Below are 22,503 nucleotides of genomic sequence, written 5' to 3' on the forward strand. Positions count from 1 at the left end.
AAAATTGCTGCATTTGAGTTATACGTAATATGAACTGCCAGAAGAACAAACAAATGTATGTTGGAAGAAGAACTGCCAAATGTTTCTTAGAAGCCAGGATGGCCAAATTTTAGATTTTGTCTCTCATACTTTGGGCAATCTAAGTCTCCAGATGATGGGACCAATCCCTGGAGAATTCATCATGTTTGGTAAACTGGAAGGTCAACAAAAAACAGGAACACTCCCAACTAGATGGATTGGCACCATGGAAGCAGCAATGGGCTCAAGCTTAACAACAATTGTGAGGATGGTACAGGACTAGGCAGTGTTTCATTCTGATGTGCGTCAGGTTGCTATGAGTCAGAACGTTTTTGACGGTCCCTAACAACAACCACAACAAATTCATGTTATTGTTTGTTTCTATCTTTTTAGTTACTCACTTGTGTTCTTGCTACAGCAGCACTAGGAAGCTAAGAAAATGAAGACAGTAATACACCTCACCCAAGGGCACATATAAAATATATGATATAAGTGCTACTTCATCCAAGTCTATCTGGTCCTAGAGCCTGCATCCTTAATCACGATATTATATTTCTTTTTGTATTAACCTTAAGAAAACTACTACATAGTTGCAAAGGCCAAAATGAGGACACTTTTAAGAACAGACACAGAAGACCACAGTAATATGGCTTTAACAGGTAACTCTGGTTGACCTAATGCAGTTTCTAAGTAGCACTAGAAATATCCTCCAGTGTATAGAAACACAGGGCCAACACCAGCACATAAATGTAGTTTCCTACATGACTGAAGATAACAGTGTTGGCTCTGAAGAACCTTTATGGCCATAGGGGTGAATTTGTACTATGGTCACTAACTTTCCAGTCTATTTCTATTTTTACCTATGGTGCACAATTTCAAGGTCACTGTCCAGGATCAGGGATTGTTGTTGTTAGGTGCTGTTGAGTTGGTACTGACTCATAACGACCCTATGCAAAGCAGAACTAAATACTCCCCAGTCCTGTGCCAACCTCACAATCATTGCTACACTTGAGGCCATAGCTGCTGCCACTGTGCCAATCCATCTCATTTGGGGTCTTCCTCTTTTTTGCTGACCCTCCACTTTACCAAGCATGATGTCTTGCTCCAGGGACTAGTCCCTCCTGATATTATGGCCGAAGTAGTATCAGGGATAGAAGCTATCTTTTCTCTGGCCATGCTGAAGGGTGGTGGTGGTATGGCGTAGAATGCTATCAAGCCAGTTCTGAATCATAACAACCCTGTACACAACAGAACAAAACCCTGCCCAGTCCTGTACAATCCTTACAATCATTGCTCTGTTTAAGCCCATTGTTGCAGCCACCATGTCAATATATCCATCTCTTTTTAGATCTTCTGCATTTTTACTAATTCATTGCTTTAATAAGCATGATGTCCTTTTGCAAGGATAAGTCCCTCCTGATGACATGTCCAAAGACAATGTCTCACTATACTTGCTTCTAAGGAGCATTCTGGCTGTACTTCTAAGACAGATTTGTTCATTCTTCTGGCAGTCTATTATACATTCAATATTGTATGCCAACATGGATTCTTTGTCCAACTTTCATATGCTTATGAGGCAATTTAAAAGACTGTGGCTTAGCTTAGTCCTCAAATTGATATCTTTGCATTGTAAGACTTTCAAGAGGTCTTTTGCTACAGATTTGTTCCAATGCTTATCCTATAGTGCCGCACCAGGTTTATTATGGAACTCTAACTAAATGAATCATCCGCATAAAAATAATAGTGATATTACTTTAGAGATCTATATTGTTGTTGTGTGTCATAGAGTTGGTTCCAACTCATAGGGACCCTGTAGAGGATCTCCAAGAGTGATAGATGGGTTTGAACAGCTGACTTTGTGGTTAGCAGTCAATTTTCCCATGAACTTTTTGAAGAACCCTCAAATAACACAAATTTTAAAAAAACAAGAACAAAATAGTTGCCCAGTATTTGTGGAGTCAATAATGGAAACCCCATGTGGTTCAAAGTAGAACTGAGTTTCATAGGGTCTTCAAAGGCTAATTTTTCAGTGCCACCCAAGGACAGCTATACCCCAAGTAGCCTATCTAAATACTTTCTTCAAACAAAGCAAAGCCATAGTTGTACACTGTGACCCTGCCTTCTAGTCCTGATCTTAGTAATGAGAAACACATGTGGCTCGGTCAGCTTTAATCTTCCAAGAATTTAATACAAGGACTCCTAAAGTCAAATTAATTCCTCGTAGCTATTTGAATTGATCAACGGTGAAAAGGTAAGTCTGAGGAGCTAGAGGAGTCCAGTGCGCAGAGAGGAGAAGAATGAGTAGCTCTCAGCTCATCGAGCTGAAGAAGGACAACTGCAAAGTGAGAGGCAGAGAAACTGGCATATGGCTGAAAGCTTCCCTGAATACAGCCTGTCTGGGACTCAGCCTTAAACTTTCTCTTTACTGTCCTTAGATTTCTGAATGCAATGTGCTGAAATTACATTCTTCTTCTTTTAAAAAACAAAACAATCTTTGAGGATGTAATCAGTTATGTTGACATGAGATCATATTGGGGGTAAAGTGGTTGTTTTTTTTCTCACTGAAAATGGTCTGAAAGAGTGTATACACTTCACACATCCCAATGATCTTTGTCTAACTCTGCTTTCATAAAAAAAGAGCGAGGTCTGACATCCAGAACTCCCTGAAGACTGATACCCCTCTTGGGTTACAGACATGTTGCCACACTTACTCTCCCAGATTGCTTTGACTGACAACTCTTGACGAAGAAGCTCAAATTCCAAGAAGACAACTCCCTGTCAGTTCTAGCATTCCTTGAGAGGCATCAGCATCTAATGCTATCTCTGGACAGGGTTGAGGTCTGTGTGCAGTCACCTGGCCCTTAAGATTCAGCTCTGAGCACTTTTAAGTCCTTTGCCTTTGTTCTCCACACCACAAATGTCAGCAGCGTTTACAGCTCAAGTTATCTAATCACAAACCCAATGGGAAACAGTAAGCTGGCACCTTGTTCTGAAAGATGTTGGATTGCTGAATTTAGTCTTCTGGAGTCTGAACTCCACTGTGAGAGGGCAGGCCAAAGCAATTGTTCTACAGTAACAGCTTTCTCACAGATATGCTAAGCAGAGGAGCCCAACCCTGGGTTGTCAGAGCTCAGTGTCCCTGGTGAGCAGAGTTCAGCACCCCACCTTTAAGCATCTGTACCGCATGTCATGAGGTAACTAGACTTGGGGAAATCTGGAGCTTTGCACCCAAAGCAAAGAACCAAAAAGTGGTCTACAAGCCACCAATCTGCACGTTTCACCTGCGGTGGATTCTTATGAATGTCTTTTCCCGTGAGTGCACACAAGATCTGAGGACTCTTGTTAGCCTCTTACTTTAACCTGTCTCTGATGTCAATTTAGGTTCATATAGTATTAGTTTCCTAGGGCTTCCCTAACAAAGTACCACATCGTGAGTGGCTTGAAATAACCGTAATTTATTACCTCACAGTTCTAGAGACTACTCAGGATGTAGGCTGGGTTATGTTCTCTGAGGACTCTAGAGGGAGATCTTTTTTTGCCTCTTCAAGATTGTGGTGACTGCAGGCAATCTTTAGCATCCTTTGACTGTGGTTGCATCTCTCTGTTTTCCTCCACCTTCATACACTATCTCAGCTCTATGTTTCTTCTCTTTTGAAAGTACAACATTCAGACTAAATCAGGACCCACCTTACCTAGGTATGACCTCATGTTAACTTCACTGATTTAATCCTCACAGGTTCTGTTTTCCAAGAAGGTTATGAGGTTAGGACTTCAACATTAGTTTTAGGGGCATACGATTCAATCCATAGAACATATAAGAAATAAAACATTTTTCATATGCTGTAAAGAAAAGTGTTGAAATGCAAGTTAGAAGACTTGATTTAGAACACTGACTAGCTACATGGCTAGTCAAACTTCCTGGAACACAGTTCTATCCTCTGTAAGATTAAAAGGTACAGACCAGATCATTTCCAAGATCACTGCTAGCTCTAAGTTTCTATGGTCCTAATGGTGTGAAATGGACCATGGTGACACTATATGATAAACATTGAACTGTGAACCACAAGGTCAACAACTCAAGACCACCACTACTCCATGGAAGAAAGATGTGGCTTTTTTTTCCGGCAAATAGTTGTTGTTGTTGTTAGGTGTCATCGAGTCGATACTGACTCGTAGTGATCCTATGCACAACAAAGAGAACACTGCCTGGTCCTGGGCCAACTTCCCAATTCCAACCTCACAATCATTGCTACACTTGAACCCATTGCTGCTGCCATTGTGCCAATCCATCTCGCTGGGGGTCTTTCTCCTTTTCTCCAACCCTGCACTTTACCAAAAACGATATCCTTCTCCAGAGACTGGTCCCTCCTGACTATATGTCCAAAGTATGAGAGACAAAGGCTGGCCATTCTGGCTTCCGAGGAGCACTCTGGCAGAATTATAGCCTTGAAAACCCTATACAGGGTCACTGTGAGTCAAAACCAATTTGATGGCATTTAACAACAACAATGATGTGAAGAGAAATTTCAACAGAATTGGAGGGAGTTGAATAAACTAAATATAGAAAACTACGTGAGATAAAGCACTGGATCACAAGGTAGTTTGAGACCACAAGGTCAGTAGTTCAAACTCACCAGCTACTTTTTGGAAACCCTATACAGGGTCACTATGAGTCGGAACTAACAACAACATGCCTCATCTAGGGCAATACTACAAAACAAGTGCAATGGATTACTGAATTAGAGAGAGAGAGAGAATGAGAATTCTTGGTTAGGAAGAAAATACTTAAACTCTGTAGCAATAAGTGTCAGCTGGTTCCAGGGTCATAGAAATACAGAGGTTAGAACTTCCAAGCCAAATGTCAGTCAGCAAATCCAAGAAAACATGGGAGGGAATGATAGGTGGAGGAGAAGAAGAAGTAGGCAGAATCCTAGGGCTTAAAACAAACTGACAAAAGGTTCTGTAATACAGACACTAGATTGAGACGAATGTCTGCAAAGCCTGGGAATTCAATGCAGACATCCAGAGAAAAACAATAATTTCATGTCCATAATTGTTTATCACTCTTGGTTTTCACTCACTGATCACTTGATTAGTAACCGAGCTGCTTTAACCATTCCAACACCATTGCGCATTCTGAGCAAATAATCTAAGTAATTAATCTATTTAAAGAAGAATGTGGCATCAGCATTAGAGAGATTTGGTTAAGTGTTACCCTTGAGTTCTAAACGAGAGATTAAGTTTCTAGCACGGCATCAACCCATATTTCTCCTGTTCTAGTTATAGTTCTGGCTCACCTACATTTTACAAATTCATATCGATTCTAGTTTTGCTTTATCATTCATAACTAAACCTGGAAAAATCAGTTTGAAGTCCTGCTTCCTGAAAGTAAAAAGGACTTGAAGCTCTTTCTGATGTAGATCAAAGATTACAGCCTTCACTATGGATCGCAAATAAATTTCATTCCTAAAACTCTGTTTAAGTCAAATTATTACGAAAGTCAGTCAGAAGAATACGATATGCTTCCTGTTACGCTAAAACCTCTTTAATATAGTAATTCTGAAGTTATGTTTTGAGGAGTACGGTGGTTTAGGATAAACACTGGACTATGAACCACAAGGTCAGCATTTTGAACCCCCCAGCTGCTCCAAAGGAGAAAGATGAAGTTTTCTGCTTCCACCAAGATTTGCAGTTTTGGAAATGCTATACTAAGTCACTATGAGTAGGAACTGACTCGACAGCTCTTAACAACAACAACAACAGCGTTTTGTTGCACATAGCAGAGAAGCACCTGTTTGTTATTACAAACTATGGGATGTACCTTAAGTTGGAAGGATGTGGGTGGCTTTAGCCAGCTCTGCCATGAGACACAGATGCTGATGGAGCAGCATGTCCTGGGGTCATTGGAGCTGTGCTGTGCTGCAGTGACATCCTGGAAAGCACAATAAGGTTGCCTTGTGCTGCATGTCTGTGCTTCCACATTAGGTCATCCTTAGGTGAGGGGCACGATCCAGACCTCGGACACTGAGCAGCAAGGTGTGACTAGCCAACAGTAGGGAGAGAACCAGGGACTGATGAGCTGCCTCCCCTGAGTTCTTGTTTTGGTCCCAGTGCCATTGTTTTTGCTGTGAAGTGTAGTCAAGTTGGTTCCAATTCAACTCATAGGGACCTTGTATGTGGTTTCTGAGGAGCAACTGGTAAGTCTGAATTGCTGATTTTGTGATTCGAAGTACAAAGCTGATCCTATAGCCACACACCAGGAGGTCCTGTGAGGCCCTGAACTCAGGACCTTCTTCCTACTTTTCCAGTGTTATAAGGGAGTGCACCCTGAGGTCAATGAATTCGAACTCAGAGCTAGAAACTGATAGATTTAGATCTCAATTTTTTCTTAACAGAACTCTAGTACTAGTTCATTTAGTGATCTGGGAACTATTATTAGATGATGTACAGAAGTTGGTACCTAACTACAAAGATGAGTTGTTTGTATATTCAATGTTTGTATGCTGGAGACCACCTGTATTCCCTTTCAAGCAGTTGTGCTAAATAGCCGCCTGAGGACACTCTATTCTCTGTACCTAGCAATCTTGGTTGTTGGTTCAAACTCTCCAGGCACTCCTCAGAAATCCTGTACAGAGTTACTGTGAGTTGGAACAGACTGTAGACACTTGACAACAACAACAACAACAATCAAGTGAACTGGGGAGCTCAGTGGTTCCCTAAGATAAGCACTGAACTTCAAACCACAAAGTAGGGGTTCAAGTCCACAAGCTGCTTCGGAGGAAGAAAAAGACTTTCTACTTCTGCAAACAGTGGGTTCAAGTGTAACAACAGTGAGGAGGATGGCGCAGTACCCGGCAATGTTTCATTCTTATGTTGAAACCCAGTCAACGGCACCTAACAGCCACAGCAACATCAAGTAAATTATTCATCCCCGATTTAGTAAAGGAGCAACTTGGATAATACCTTAATGAAGAACACCCAGCAACGATGAAGACCAAAGATGATCCTTCCTCCCTATTTTGTTCTACTATGTTAAAATGAGCAAGACTGACCTCAATTCAAATCCTTGGGTAATTGCAAGGATTGAATAAAATGACCTCATTTAAATCTATTCAGTATTTTGTAAGGGCTCTATAAATATTAGCTCCCTCTCACACACATGCACATATAAACATGCAAATTTGCCAAACAGACAAGAGAAAGAAAACAAGAGGAATTACTTCAATTTGTTATCTCTCAAAAGGGGGCAGGATTCAGAAGTTCTAAGCGGAATATGGTGCTGGGCTCAGAAATCTCTCTGGAGAGTAAATTTATGCTGTTCCTTTCATTGCATGTTGTAGCTTGTACACAATAGCCAGAGGGAATGGGGCACAAACAGGTGGAAAATAAAGATGAAAGCAAATCTGTGTCAGCAGGGAGAGACACACAAGCCCCTGAGAATAAGACAGTGTCAAGAAAGATCATTTGAACAAGGTCCTCCCTGGAATTCCTCTTTTTAGAAAAGATCATTCGATTTCCTGCCCATTGCTGAGTCCATCTGAATGGAGGTGGGAAACGGACTACATTATCCTAGCTTCAAATTTCCACACTAAATTGCTGCGCACACATGTAACGAAAACAGAGTTTTAAAAAAAACCACCCAAATATGCATTATTATAAAGGATAACTGTAGAATTTTATTCAACAAAAAAACAAAGAAATCCAGGTTACTAACGCAAGTGGAACATGTTGAGATTCTTTGCCCCCACCCTCCCTACATGAGTCACACACAGCAAGTTTTGTGGCCTTATGCTGCCCTCTAGTGTATTTTTAAGGTATAGTTGCATAAGAAAAAATATATATGTGCAAAAATCTTGACTACTTCACTAATATCAGCTCAGCCACGGTCTGGAAAAACAAAGTAAAATTCTATGAAAAGAACACAACCACGGTTTGTACACACACAAAAAAAATTTAATTATAAAAAAAAAAAAAAAATTTAATTATTTAAATTCTTTCTCAGCATAGCTTTTCTAAAACTTGAGGACTTCAAAATCTATGGCATCAAGATTAGAGAGCGTCCCTGCGTATCAATTGAATTGTTGAAACTATTAGGTTTGTGGGGACAAACAAGATCTGTGAAAAAAGGGAGCAGATCCTTATGCTACGTTGTATATGTTGGACAAGTATAGTTCCAGGATTGTAAATATATTCTGCAATTACAAAAACATTTTTCTTTCTTCTTTCACCTTACTGAGAATATTTATCTCTAGAAAGAATTCTGTTGGATTTTCTCAACCTAGTTTTCCAGTGCCCCAATGTACTTACTTTGTGAATCAAAGGGAAAAATCCCATTGATGTCAATGAGCAGCTCTTTCCAAGCAAAGGTTGACTGCTACCATTCTTTCAGGGCTTTGAAATGTATAATGATAGAGTGGAAGGGCCAAGGGTGGTGGTATTGGTCAGACCTGGGTTGTTGTGTGTCATAAAGCTGGATCGACTCAGAGCGACCCTGTATAGGGTTTCCAAGAATGGCTGGTGGGTTTGAATTGCCAGCCTCTGGTTAGCAATAAAGTGCTTAACCTACAGTGCCACACCAGGACCCACTCTACCACCTTGCTAATTTGTTAAATTCTGTTGAGTCAGTTCTGACTCATAACTACCCTGTATAGGGTTTCCAAGTAGCAACTGGTGGGCTTGAACTGCTGATCCTGCAGTTCGCAGTGCAAGGCTGATCCTACAATGCCACACCAGAAGTATCCTTTTATCTGGAGCAAATCATTCATAACTCAGATTTCCTACATGCATCATGGAATTGGAAGGATATCTACTCCATGCTTACTGTGCAGTTAAATGAGATGCACTGTATAGATGTGGTCATAATGAATCCAAAAGCCCCATTCAAATGAAAAATTCTGTTATTTCTCCTTATTACTGACATGTTTTGTAAGCATTTTGTCTTGATCATTTGCAAAATCAGTTACCAGTAAAGAAGAAAATGTCTGTTAAAACGTCTGGTGAAATAAGCAATGTCCTGGTGCACGCCTAGGATTGGGGTGAGTAGGGTGGAACTTCACTGTTTGAGACACAGGGGCTAGACTGGGATCAAATCTTGTTAATTTGAAGGTCCTGTCAAAACACTGAGGAAACCTCACCAAGGCCAGAAAACTAATAAGCTACAAAACAAACTCATTTTGTGTCTGGTTTTATTGACTTCAAATCAGTTGAAAATTGTTATGAACACTCACTTGCTTTTTGCTATATCAGTATATATTTCTTACTCTTCGAATTTCAGTCATGAATGCAGCTGTTGCATTTTTTTTCGAAGCCGCGATGGAAAATGCATGTGTTCCTGCTGCATTCCAGGTGGTACCAAACCAAAAACAAACCCACTGCCATCAAATGAATTCAGTTTCAAAGCAATCCTAAATGACAGAGTAGAATTGCCCCAAAGCATTTTCAAATCTGCTATTCTTTACAACTCCATCTCTTTCTCCATGAAGCAGCTAGTAAACTTGAGATCACCAAACTTTTGGTTGGCAGTTCACCTGTTTAACCATGACACCACCAAAACTCACTGCCATCAAGTTATTTCTGACTCATAGTGACCTGATAATAGAATTTCCGAAACTATAAATCTTTATAGAAGCAAAAAGCTTCACCTTTCTCCCATACAGCAACTGGTGGGTTTGAACCACCAACCTTGCAATTAGCAATGCCTACTTCATTCACAGTGCCTCTAGAGACCATCAAACTTGGTAATGGAGGAACAGATGTTTATTATTGATGATGTGTTGGAAACACAATTCTGGTCCATCTTTGAAGAAGGTGTGCACACAAACACACTCAGACACATGCACGCCCCTAAACAAAGGGTTTTCTGTGTAAGTTGAAATCCTGTTACACCAACTTAGCATGTACTTACTTTTGAGATCTAAGTTCCTGGCTCCTGCAGTGATCTGTGTTGTGATTTTCGTGTCAATCTTTACAGTGTGGAGGTTGCTGGTGTCCCTTGATATCATCACGTTGTGCCACTGATTGTCATTGAGAGGTTTATTTGAGCTCCCTTTGATGAGGTTAGCACCATTTCCCAAATCAAACACGTAATGTAAGTACCTAGGAAAATAATGAGAAGGTGGGAAAGTGCCGTTATGTTCTGAAATTTTGATGGCGTAAAACTAGGCATCAGATGTGGAGAATTTTTTTGTTTTGTTTCATTTTTCAGGTAGCTCCATCCTTACTGTAAGTGACTTGTATAGAAGCCAGCCTAATAAGAAGGTAAGAAACACTACTCCGTTCATCAAATGGAATTCGTTATTGTCTTTACTATGTTGTTGTTGTTGTTATGTGCCGTGGAGTCGGTTCTGACTCATAGCGACCCTGCACAGGGTTTCCGAGGCTGTTAATCTTTATGGGAGCAGAACACCTCATCTTTCTCCCACAGAACCGCTGGTAGTTTCGAACTGCTGACCTTACGGTTCGCAGCCCAATTCGTAACCACTACGCTACCATACAAATTATTTTAAAAATCATGATCTATACTCCCTTCTATGACTTTAAAAGGTCAGTATAGTTAAGCAACCTTCCCTCTTTCCTTTCTAACACTCCCTCCAGCCTTTGCTAACCACATCGACCCAATGATATCTGCTTTCCCTCATCATCTTGAAAGCTTGTTTCTGTAAGTGACCTGGTCACTGCACTTATCCTTAGTTCACATATTCACCGATTTCCCATGGTGAATTTTCCTAATTTCCCTAAGTCCCCCTTAGCCTTTGCACATGATCATCTTAGGAAACTTTTAATACTGCTTTTCTGTTATATTTATGTGTGCATTTGCCTATATCCCTTATGGTTGTTTGTAGGTGTGTTTGTGGCTGGAATGAATGGGGATTGAGGATGTGCACACAGGTGGCCAGGAACATATCTTTCATATCCCTTTGGTGCCTAGCAACCATTGTATGTACACCAGCATATTTGCAGAATCAATCAATACCTGTTTGAATTAATCAAAATATATTAAAGTTCCATCAGAGTTGCAGGGAAATTTCACAAAATATCTTTCCTTCTAAACTCTTCAAAGAAGCCTGACAAAATTAAGCTAGAATTAAATGCCATTTTGTGAAAAGTAAGTAATCTGATTACTTGAATTAACTAGTTAACACAAATTAGTCTGCAAAATTCTGTTGTTGAAATTCTCTTGTGGAATTACAGTGTGCATGTCATGAACTCTGTCTCTAAAGTGCAAGACCTGAGAAAACATATACTGGGAATGATTCCATGTTATTTGCACCTCAGGTGCAGAAATGTAGGGACAAAATGCTTTACTGAAATTCCATTAACTCTAGAAGGTACTTTAGAAATGATTCAAATAAATACAGTATTTCCCCCCAAGTCTCCCCAACACATTGTCAGTCAACATACTCAGCTTATTGGATATTTGGGGATTGAGTTCCCTTTTGCCAAAGTTTTTTTTTTTTTTTTTTTTTTTAATGTGTCACTCAAGTGACATATACTTACCCTTTAACTAATTCAACCACAATGAAGTCATTCCCATCCCCACTGTTATACAGAATTAGTCCATCTAGGGATGTTGTCTTAAACTGGAAAAAAAGATGCATAGAGGTGTAGGCTTGCAATGTAGCTAAGGCAACATAGCTCGATTTGGTCTTGAAGGTGACAGGGTCGGCTATGATGTTCCTGAAGCCAAATCTGGCATTGAGTTCACAATAATCTATGTCGCCATTTTTACACAAGTCAATGTATGCCATCCCATTAAATGTCAGGCTCTGCAGGTGACCAATAAAGTTGGAGGGGACAGAAGAGAGATAGCGCCGCTCCGTGATGATGCCCGTCTCTATGTTATGGAATTCCAGTCTTGTGTGATCGCCTGCCATTTGACCTGAAAAGGAAGATAATGTGTTACTAATTTCTTTTATGACTGAGGCGGGCTTATATTACAACATTTTGTTAGCCTAAGTTTTCCTCTTTGTCCACATTTTAGTGTTAACAAAAAACTTCAATACTCAAAGTTAACAGAATTTTTAAGTGAAGGAAAGAATGGAGAGACAGGGGGAAAAAAAAGAAGGAATGAAGAGGAGGATAGAAACAAAGAGAAGGATGGAACGAGTACTTAGGAAAAACAAGGAAGGAAGGAAAGATGAAAAGCACAAAAGAAAGGCGGGAAGGAGGGAAGATGGCAGGGACAGAGGGGGACGGTGGATGAGTAACACTTATCCTAAATCACCCTGGTAGAAAGTAATACATCTCAGCTTCCTGGTTAGGTGATGCTTTTCTTTATAAAGAAAACTTTTCTGGAGAGAAAAAAAATGTGATCGCTTATTTTTTCTATATCCAGTATCAGTAGTGAAGAGCTGTTGATTACTTTTCCAATAACGAACAATGAAGATGTGTTTGAGGTTAAATATTTACTTTTCATCTTATCTTCTCTGTGCTGACTAATGCTCTCAGTCTTTCCTCACACCAGTCTCTGAACCGCTTTGGAATTTCTGCTGATATTTTTTGAACCTATTGCATTTTCCTTGCACTTAAATTTTAAGCAACTAACTAGAGCAAAATACACTAATAAAAGGCATGACCAATTTTGAGAATGCCAACATTCCTACAAGGTATGATTTTGTTTAAACATCCTGTTATGAAGCTTGGTAGCAGATTCATTTAGATTCACTATTCATCTCAGGAAGGCATGGTGTCTCCCAGATGATAAATACTGGACTGTGAACCACAAACTTACCAGCTGCTCCACAGGAGCGATATAAGGCTTTCTGCTCCTGTGAAGATTTAAAAGCCTCAGAAACCCTATACAAGGTCGCTATGAGTTGGAACGGACACAACTGTTGGAAAAACAACATAAATCTCAGTTCCTATTCTTCATTCTACCACATTTCTCTGCCAAACCCATAATGTATTAGCCTAGTTCAATAGCAAGGTTGGCATTTCAAACCCACCAGCCACTCCATGGGAGAAAGATGTCTGTTGTCTTAAAGGTTTACAGTCTTGGGAAGCCTACGGAGCAACTCTACTATGTCTGACAGGGCTGGGATGAGTTAGAAGTCACTCGATGGCAATGGAATTCTTTGACTTTAGTCCCATTTTCACTTCCAAAGTAGTAGTTGTAACTATTTGCAAAGTTGAAGGTAAATAAATATATGAACTTTTCACCACTAAGCAATGACTTACACCATAAGGAAACTTGGTCAATACTAGTGACTTACTCCCAGCATCTTGTTCTTATTGAATTAGACTGCCATTCACGCTCTTCAATAAAAGTGTTGTTTAAACAGCAATGAAGTTCTTCCCGGTGCTAGTTTCCTTGCCTAATTTGATATCATTGGAAATTGTATTGACTTTACGTTTCCCTGCCACGCTATTAATAAAATATTCAATGGAGCCAGAATTTATTTTTTTCATTTGCCTTTTAATTGTTTCTGATTAACAGTGACCCTATATATTATAGTAGAAGTGCCTCGTAGAATTTTCTTGGCTGTAATCTATACAGAAGCAGACCACCCATCTTTCTTCCATGGGGTTTCTGGGTGATTTAAAACCACCAACTTTTAGGTAAATGTTGTTACTGTTGTTAATTGCCATCAAAATTTGCTTCCAGGAGCAGCTAGTGAGGTTTCCTAGGAGCAGCTGATGATTTTGAACTGCAGACCTTGTGGCTCAAACCAACCTTCCAGTCTACTTCTTATAAACACTTTGGAGCAGTCAGGGACTGCCTCAGAATTAGGCCCTGAGAAAAGGCACTGAACCTTCTTCCTAGATGCAACGGAGGATTGAACACCCACCTACATAGACCCTCTTCAATCGGTGTGAAAATGTTTCATTTCTTTAATCAAGACAATAAAATATTGGATAAGATCTTAAGGCAATGCCTACAAGGAAAATATAAAAGGCATAATTTTCATGGTTTTGCAAGAAAACGTGTTTATTTGTTTAATTAACTGACTTAATGATTATAAATTATTTGGTTTCAAAAACTCTCCTTGGTCATGGACTTATTCTATTTAAGTTTTAAACTCTCTTTACTAGTTCTTTATCCTCAACAGTACTCCCGTCACCCCTTGGCATGTAATCTTTTCTGCACTGATTTGTTAGAATCTCCTCTCTTTAATTAACAACCACCACCACAACAAAGAATGACACTGGAAATACTTGTCTCTTCTCCCCTTCTCTAGCCCTCTGCTTGTGTAACACGAAAATACTGCCATGTTCAAAGCGATTTTGATTTCTGATATGACATTAATTGAAAGTATTTGTTAGTACTTCTTGTTCAATGATGTCAATACTGTTCTATGGGGAAGTAACGCTTTTTTGCAAATAAACTGAATCTTTAATAGTCTCCAAATGAAAAATTCTTGAGAAATCAGCCACATTGAAATGATGAGCCAAATGGAATGAAGACAGGAAAAGCTTAACATTTTCTTAGAGTTTTATATCCTCCTCTGTAGATTTTTTTTTTCTTTTACCTTTTTGACTATATTAAAATCTGAGTTTTTAAATCAGTGAGCTCTAGTCCAATCTTGAAACTATCATTTTTCTTATAAAATGCTCTATGGTGAACCAATCAATAGGAAGGAAATATCCAGAAAAAAGTATTCTTCATTTTTCAAAGTAAATATTACCCCAAATTGTCAAGTTCTTGGCAACTCTGAAATAGGGAAAGCACTTTGTGTAGCAGGACTGAGAAGGTCACTGATAAAAATAACATTTATTGTCTGTTTTCCTTTCTCAAAGGAATAGAATATGCATGCATAGCATAAATAATAAACCGGCAGTAAAACAGTGTTGAAACAACTGTGGCCCAGTTACAAGAAAAATCATTATGGTCCATGTTCAAGAGCCTATTTTGTCTTTAATAAGCATATATAAATCGTCCTGACAGTAATGGCAGATAAGCCTGCTCTTGGGGGAAGAATTAGCACCTAAAAGCCATTATCCCGTGACTGTGAAAACATTAACTGCTGCCTTTTTCTTTATTCTTTTTCCTTCGAAATTTATCCCAATTTTTAATTGTCTTTCAGAAATAAAGCTACCTCTACTTTTGTATATGCAGTCCTTAGATCAGATAAGGGGGGGGGGTGTAAAAGACATTGGAGATGAAATTTTTTTCCAGAGGTTTTGATGAAAGGACAATTGGGAAGTAGCAAAATGCCACTCAATGAAGCGTCTAGAGTAAAGCAGATTGACAATAATCTCCAAACAAGGGCATTCTCCAGAATATGTTTCCTGGATAGGGTATTTGTATAGAAATTTCAATACCAACATCAAACCAGTTACTGTTGAGACAATTCCAACTCATAATGACCTTATATGGTTCCAAGTAGAACTGTGACCAGATAATTTTCAAGGCTATAATCTTTCAGTAGTAAATTGCCAGGCATTTCTTCTGAGATGCTTCTGGCTAGATTTGAACAGCCAATCCTTCAATTAGTCATCATGTAGCACTTAACCATTGGTACCAATCAGGACTCCAGACATTTCAAAGCTTGTGTCAAATCGTTTTACCAAGGAAAAACAACAAGTTCCGTTATTTTAGAATCTATTTTACCTTAAATTAAGGTAGTGTAATGGTTAAGAGTTGGACTGCTAACCTCAAGGTCAGCAGTTCGAAACTACCAGCTGTTACATGGGAGAAAGATTAAGTTTTCCACTCCCATAAAAATTTACAGTCTCAGAAACTCTATACAAGGTTACTATGCGTCAGAACTGACTCCATGGTACATTGGGAGCCCCTTGTAGATAAGCACTGGACTGCTAACCATAAGGTTGCTGTGTTGTTGTGAAGTGCTGTGAAGGATGTTCTGACCCACAGCGACCCTGCATACTTTTCCGAGGAGCAGCTGGTTAGCTTGAATCTCTGACCTTGCAGTTCAAACGGCTTTGCAGTTTGGCGCATTAACCCACAGTGCCACACCAGGATTCCATAAGGTTGTTGTTGTTGTTGTTAAGTGCCGTCGAGTCGGTTCCGACCCATAGCGACCCTGTACAGGGTTTCCGAGGGTGTAAATCTTTACGGGAGTAGAAAGCCTCATCTTTCTCCCGCGGAGCGGCTGGTAGTTTCGAACCGCTGACCTTAAGGCTCTCAGCCCGATTCGTAACCACTACGCTACCAGAGCTCCAGCCGCTCTATTGGAGAAAGATTAAGTCTTTCCGTTTCCTGTGAAGATTCACAGCCTTGGAAACCTGTGAGTTAGAATTGACTCAGCAATGATAATGGGCAGTGGGTTACCTCACACTGAATTAAACTCAAAAAGCACAGCAAAATAATCCTCTGGTCTTTTATCACTTCACTAGAAGTTATTGAGCATGTGGTATCCGTTTCAGGTTGTTGTTGTTGTTGTTGTTAAGTGCCATCGAGTCCGTTTCAGGTAGGCAATGTAATAGACAATAGAGAAATCGTGTTAACAAGGGTAGATATAATTCCTATCCTTGGGAAACTCAAAATCTACTGAAGAGGGTAGATAAAAGAAGAAAGAAAATGAGTAAATATATCATAGCAAAACTCATAAAAACGCTGTGAATTTAATGAGTGAGATGTCGTGTTAGCAAATAAACTAGATAACCTGAGTTGAAACTTCAGTTTTATTTCAAAGATGTAAAAGAGAGCTGTGGGAAAAACTGAGGAAGGGAGGTGAAGGGGACTCCAGGACGGAGAGAGATGAACAAAGGCTTTATGGTGAGAAAGAGCTCAAGTGTGGCTGGAGGACCAGGACCAAGTGAGATTGCAGCACAGAAATCAGGAGAGTCAGGGGTCAGATCTCACAGGGCCTCCTGATGATGCTGGGAGTGGTGGGAGGACTTTAAACAAGTGTAAGCCAAATGTGAGGACATTGTTGTTGTTGTTGAGGGCCATCAAGTTCGTTCCGACTCCTAGTCAGTTCTGACTCCTAGCAAGGCTGTATAGGGTGAGACACTGCAGTTCAAACCAAGTTTATGGTCAAGTGTTTATCCTACAGAGCCACATCTGGCTGGTAAAACACAGGGTCAGTGAGAACTAGGGAAACCCTTAATTCGACATATGAGAATTTCATTGGGAAGCCTTATCCCATCCACCATACAACCCTGATTTTGCCCTTTCAGATTTTTGTTCCCCAAACTCAAAGAACATTGAAAAGCAAAAAAAAACCCACAATTTAAATTTGTTGCTTTGGTATAGTATAAATCAAAGGAAGAAGAATAGTTCTGGGATGAGATGGGTTAGAGAGAGAGAAACACCACTATTAGAAATGTATAGACCCATATGTCTATATGTCAAGAAATAGAAGCTTCACTTTTTGCCACTTTTATTTAACAAACGTTTCCATGATTGTATAGCAATACTTTTTGCCTGACTCTCTTACATGGTCATTAGCTCTGAGAAGCAAAATGCTGGGAGGAAGGGGAAGGAAGAAGGTGGGTGGGGCAAGGGAATGGTGTGGAGGGAAAGCATCATTTAAGTGAAGCAACATGGCTACTTGGTTTGCAACCCCTAAATAAGAACATACTGATTTTCACTACTAAACAATGTCCACTTCCTGGTGTGCTGCTGCCGGATAATACACTGACCCACAAGGTCAATTTAAACCACTAGGTTGGCAGTCCAAACCCACCAGCCACTCCTTAGAAACCAGAGGCAGGGTTGATATGAGTTGGAAGCGACTCCACAGCACTCACCAACAGCAGCAACAAACTGAGCAAAGGGTAGAATCTGACTTCTGCTTTAAGATTCTGGCAACTTCAATGAAGTCTAAATAGCAGGTTAATTTGCTGACATGCTATGTTATATTTTGTTCTTCCTTTAAATTCCAAGAAGGTAGCCAAGGTGTTGGAGTACTTTGCCTGAAAGACTTATTCTGACAGAAAGTGAAACTGCTGGCAAACAATGCCTTTTCCAATCTTTTGTAAATCCTGATTTGCAAGGTGTTCCAGAAGGAAAAATACGACAGCAGAATGCCTTTGAGGGTTGAAAAAGACTAAGAAGAGATTATCATCCACTGGGAGAGAAACAGATGTTAATGGGATGCAAGAGTACTGAGTATCAGCATTCTGCACTCTTGTGGGTTCAGGAAAGGTGAAAAAGCCTCAGAGAGAACTGGGAGAAGTAAACTTGAGAAATCAGACCTTAGCTCTGGGGATGCAGGAGTCAGCAAAGACATTGTGCTACACTTAGGACAGGAGCAAGCGGACTCCATGCAATTCAAAGTCCAAATGTGGACCACTTACTTCTCAGTGGGAACCAGAAAGGACATTAGCTTTGGGGCTGCAGGACTCAGCAAAGACATTATGGTGCACTTAAGACAAGAGCAGCACAATCCATGCAAATCAAAGACAAACGTGGACCACTGACTTCTCAGTGGGAACCAGAATGGACAGAACGCAACAGGGACTCTGCATGACCCTGGGTAAGAGAACGGGTACCAACAATGATGATGATTATAAGTTTTACAAACTTCGAAGAAAGGTCCAAGATCTGCTTTAAATTAGTATAAAGATAAGAAATGTGCCATATTTTGCATACTTGAGTTTATGGACCAAGGCCCATACAATTATTTTAAGGAAATCTGCTAAAAGAAATCAAACAAATACCTTAAGATATATTTGTCCCCCAAAGTTAGGAATTGTAAAAGGGAATTCGTTTTTTATTTTCTGGTCACTATGTGTACCTTATAAATGGTTTATACATTTCCAGTGAATTCTGAGTTACCAAAATTGCTAAGATCAACCATTCAAGGAAATATTTGTCATTTTACCAAGAAGATATAGTCCATTACTATCTCTATTCAGGAGCAAAAAAAAGTACAGAAGTGTGAAAGCAAAATAAGATGTTTTCTTAGAAATTTAATAACCCAGAACAACCAAAACTTGCTGATTTCTTCTTTACATCTATCAGCCATTGTTCCTTAAGTCTATAAAGCAAACTCTATCTAAATAAGTATTTGTTAGCTGCTTCCTTGCTAGCATTATAATTGACGGTGGAAGCTGGATATACAACCATTTAACTGAATATAATAATGATGTATGATGGGCTTCAAAATGTTCTTGGAAAAATGGAATTAAAAGATAATGGAATTTTTCCATGGTCTTTTTCAACTCTCCTTGTTTTTCTTGGAACTTGAATACTTTTTCTACTCACTGAGGTAGAAAGACCCTGAAGGATTGAAAATATTCTACTGTGGTTCTCACACATCCTTATCCCCAGCAACTGCTTATTTCAATATTGTGCCCATGGCTTTAGACCCTAACTGCTTCTTTCCATCTTTTAAAAAAATAATAATTGTAGTTACATATAGATACCAAAATTTTGTCATTTTAACCATTTAAAAATATGCAATACAGTGATATAAACTTCATTCACTCTGATATACAGTACTTACCAGTTTTGCAAATGTTTTCAAGACCCCAACAAAAACTCAGTACCCCTTAAGGTTAATAAATTAAAATAATAATGAATAAATTCCCCATTTATTCTCCTTCCCTCATGTCCCTATAACTATTAATAAGTTTTGGTCTCTATGCATTTAGAACTTTAGTGGTGCAGTCAGTAAGTGGCGTGGCTGCTGACCGGAGCAGTCTGCTTCCATAAGGATGACAGTCTTGCAATCTTAGAAATCAGATGGGGTAGTTCTTCTCTGTCTTACAGAGCACCTACGAATCATACTTATCTTGATGGCAACATTTTTTGGCTGCAAAAGGTAGGGGTTTATACAATATCTGTGCTTTTGTGTCTGCCTTATTTCATTCAGCATAATGTGTTCAAGGTTTATTCATATTATAATATAAATTCCAGAAGGTCATGCTCTTGCAGTGGTTACCAGCCAAACAATGAAGGTACATCGATTCTTCTTCTGTTTCATTTCTTCATGCATCTGAGGGAGACCTTTTTAAGGTTCACCTCAATTAGAAAACTTACAGACCAGGAATTAAGCTTAACATCCTAAATACTTGATTTAACCAATTGACGTAAAGAGTCAAAAATACTGAATTATATAACTTAAATTTTAAAGAACTATTTACCTGAACAGAATGCAAATGTAATAATCAACTTATCCAGAAGCTAAAAAATAGAATTTATTGCTGTTCTTCACCAAAAATAATAATAATAATAATAATAAAATAAACAAAGTAACAAAACACAGACTGGCATCCAAAAAATGACTTCAATATTTTATGAACACTAAAGATATTATCAAGTCACAAAAATTAAAATACATTATATAATTTCTTCATGAGTTATTAATGAGAACAAAAAATGACATTAAAAATGTTGACAAAAAACTTCACAGGCTGCTTATTAAGCTGAATTGCTATTAGAAAAATTAGATGTAAGGAATGTACTGTGTGTATTAGCTTAGAGCTGTGTTCCAGTCTTGGTTCTCAGTCACCTGAAAAACATGAGAAAATCTAAAACTTTAAGAAAAAGTGATAGAAAGGGGTTTACCTGTCATGGCTTGTTGGTCATCCACAGTTAACTTTAAACTTTTTCCTCGACGAACCACACGCACTGTGTGCCATTCGTTATCATTGAGGTTATAGCCGGCAAAAAGGGTCTCGGGACCTTTGCCTGTAGAATATGCCAAACAGTCATTATGGACACTCAGAATCAGTCAAAGAAATGAACCTCACAGAGAAACAGTAAGAAAAAGAGACAAGAAAGGGGAGAGAGGGAGAGAGAAGAGAGAGAGAATAAAGACATGAGAGGGAGAGAGAGAAAGGAGAGGAGAGAGATTGGCTGGACCAGTGTTCAAACCCATTAGAGTTATATAACAAGCAAGGAAAATAACAAGTTAAGAAACATTCAGGTGTTACCATTTAAGAAAGAAATTTAACAGTATGCATTGATCTAAGACAAGAGAATAAACCTGTTGTCATAAATAGGTACAGTCAATAAGATACTGGGAAAACTCACACATTTGCACTCACTTTATTATTATTTTTTAGAAGTTTTCTGACTTGTTGAGGTTTCACTTCATGTAGCTTCTGACCAAGTGGAGTGGTCTGACCATTTTCAGTGGATGAACAAGTGACTGAATAGATGCTAGGGAGGACACAGCTCAGGGCACTTCTACTCTACTGGGTTTTGGCCCTTTTCAGCTTCTGTATCATGTGGCTTCATTGTTAATCATGTTTTCTATTTCACTTGTCTCAGGTTCAGAGGTTTGTATGTAAACACTAATCTAAAAACCTTTTTAAAACTAGTTGACTTCTGTGTATGGCACAGGCTCCCCAAAAACAAAAGTATATAGGTAAAACTGTAGACTCATAGTTAATGAAGAAAAACAAGTAAAGAAAGCATAGCCACTAAAGGCCAACTGTTAAATGGAAAGTAAAAATAAAGTGAAACTAACCACTGTAGAGGGCAGGAGCTCCCAGATAAAGGTCAAAAGACAAAGGCAAGAAGTGTAACCACAGGTGTAACCAACTGAGAAAGTAACAAATTGTCAGTACGTCAATGCAAATCTGATTTAAATTGGTTTAGAACAGACATTCTAATAAAATGGTTTGTGGAAATGATTGAAATGACAAAATGAGACGCTATCTCCCCTACAACTTAAATACAAAGTAAGGAGTCATTTTGGTTTTTAATGTAACTGGATATTAAAAATAATTGTTTCTACTCAGCAGACACATGATTCATTGATAGAAAAAAAAATGAAGTTTTTTGAAGATGTTATTATGTGATGGATTTTTTTTCTCCTGTTTAAATACTTAAATCCACCATCCATCTGTCAGTTTGTCATACAGTGAGGGTTTGTGTGCTGCTGTGATATGGAAGCTATACCACTGGTATTTCAAATACCACCATTGTCATCTACAGTGGACAAGTTTCAGTGGAGCTTCTAGATAAACACAGGATTGAAAGCAGGATGGTTTATTTTTTTTTTAAAAATGGACAGTGAAGCCTTAAGAATAGTTAACAGAACATTGTCTGATACATTATCAGCAGATGAGTCCCTTAGGTAGGAAGACAATCAAAATACAACTGAGGAAGAGCTGCCTCCTCAAGCAGAGTAGGCCTTAATAATGTAAATGAAGTGAATCTTTTGGAACTTTCATTTGCTGATATGGCATGACTCAAAATGAGAAAAGCCTGCTGCATAATTTGATATGGCTCTTCTAGCCTTAGTCTTTGTAACGCCCACTATTTAGTTATGTAACTGGGTGGAACCATGCAAATAAGACTTGAAGGAGGAGAATGGTCAGTTTTGCGGTCATACTGGGTTCAAAATGAGCCATCTCAGAAGCAAAAACTGAGGATCTCACTATCATCAATAAAGAAGAGCCAGGAGCAGAGTGTATCTTTTGGACTTTGAGGTCCCTGTACCTCCTGGTTCTAGGAGACAGGGCTGTGAACCAGAGATGTGACAGAGAAGCATTAGCAGCAGAGGCAATGGCAAGATCACGAGACAGAGCAGCAGACGTCCTGGCCCACAGAGCAAGAAAGCTGAATGCCTCTGGGTAGGTAGGTGGCTCACTTGTTAAATGAGATGCCTCTGGGCACTTAAT

General features: G+C 39.2%; 1 protein-coding gene across 3 annotated transcripts in view; it reads right to left on the reverse strand.

Moving 5' to 3' along the window:
• The window catches only part of NRXN1 (neurexin 1), a 1,648,890-nt gene that overhangs the window by 855,264 nt on the left and 771,123 nt on the right, over positions 1–22,503 (reverse strand). For all 3 annotated transcript variants that reach the window (XM_006839445.1, XM_006839444.1, XM_006839446.1), the window contains 3 exons: positions 20,438–20,560; positions 11,515–11,896; positions 9,923–10,113 (listed from right to left, as the gene is read on the reverse strand). In XM_006839445.1, the coding sequence (XP_006839508.1) occupies positions 9,923–10,113; positions 11,515–11,896; positions 20,438–20,560 (696 nt within the window). The remainder of the gene's footprint in view (positions 1–9,922; positions 10,114–11,514; positions 11,897–20,437; positions 20,561–22,503) is intronic.

Source organism: Chrysochloris asiatica, unplaced genomic scaffold, assembly GCF_000296735.1.
Source record: "Chrysochloris asiatica unplaced genomic scaffold, ChrAsi1.0 scaffold00024, whole genome shotgun sequence".
In the NCBI taxonomy this organism is placed as follows: Eukaryota; Metazoa; Chordata; class Mammalia; order Afrosoricida; family Chrysochloridae; genus Chrysochloris; species Chrysochloris asiatica.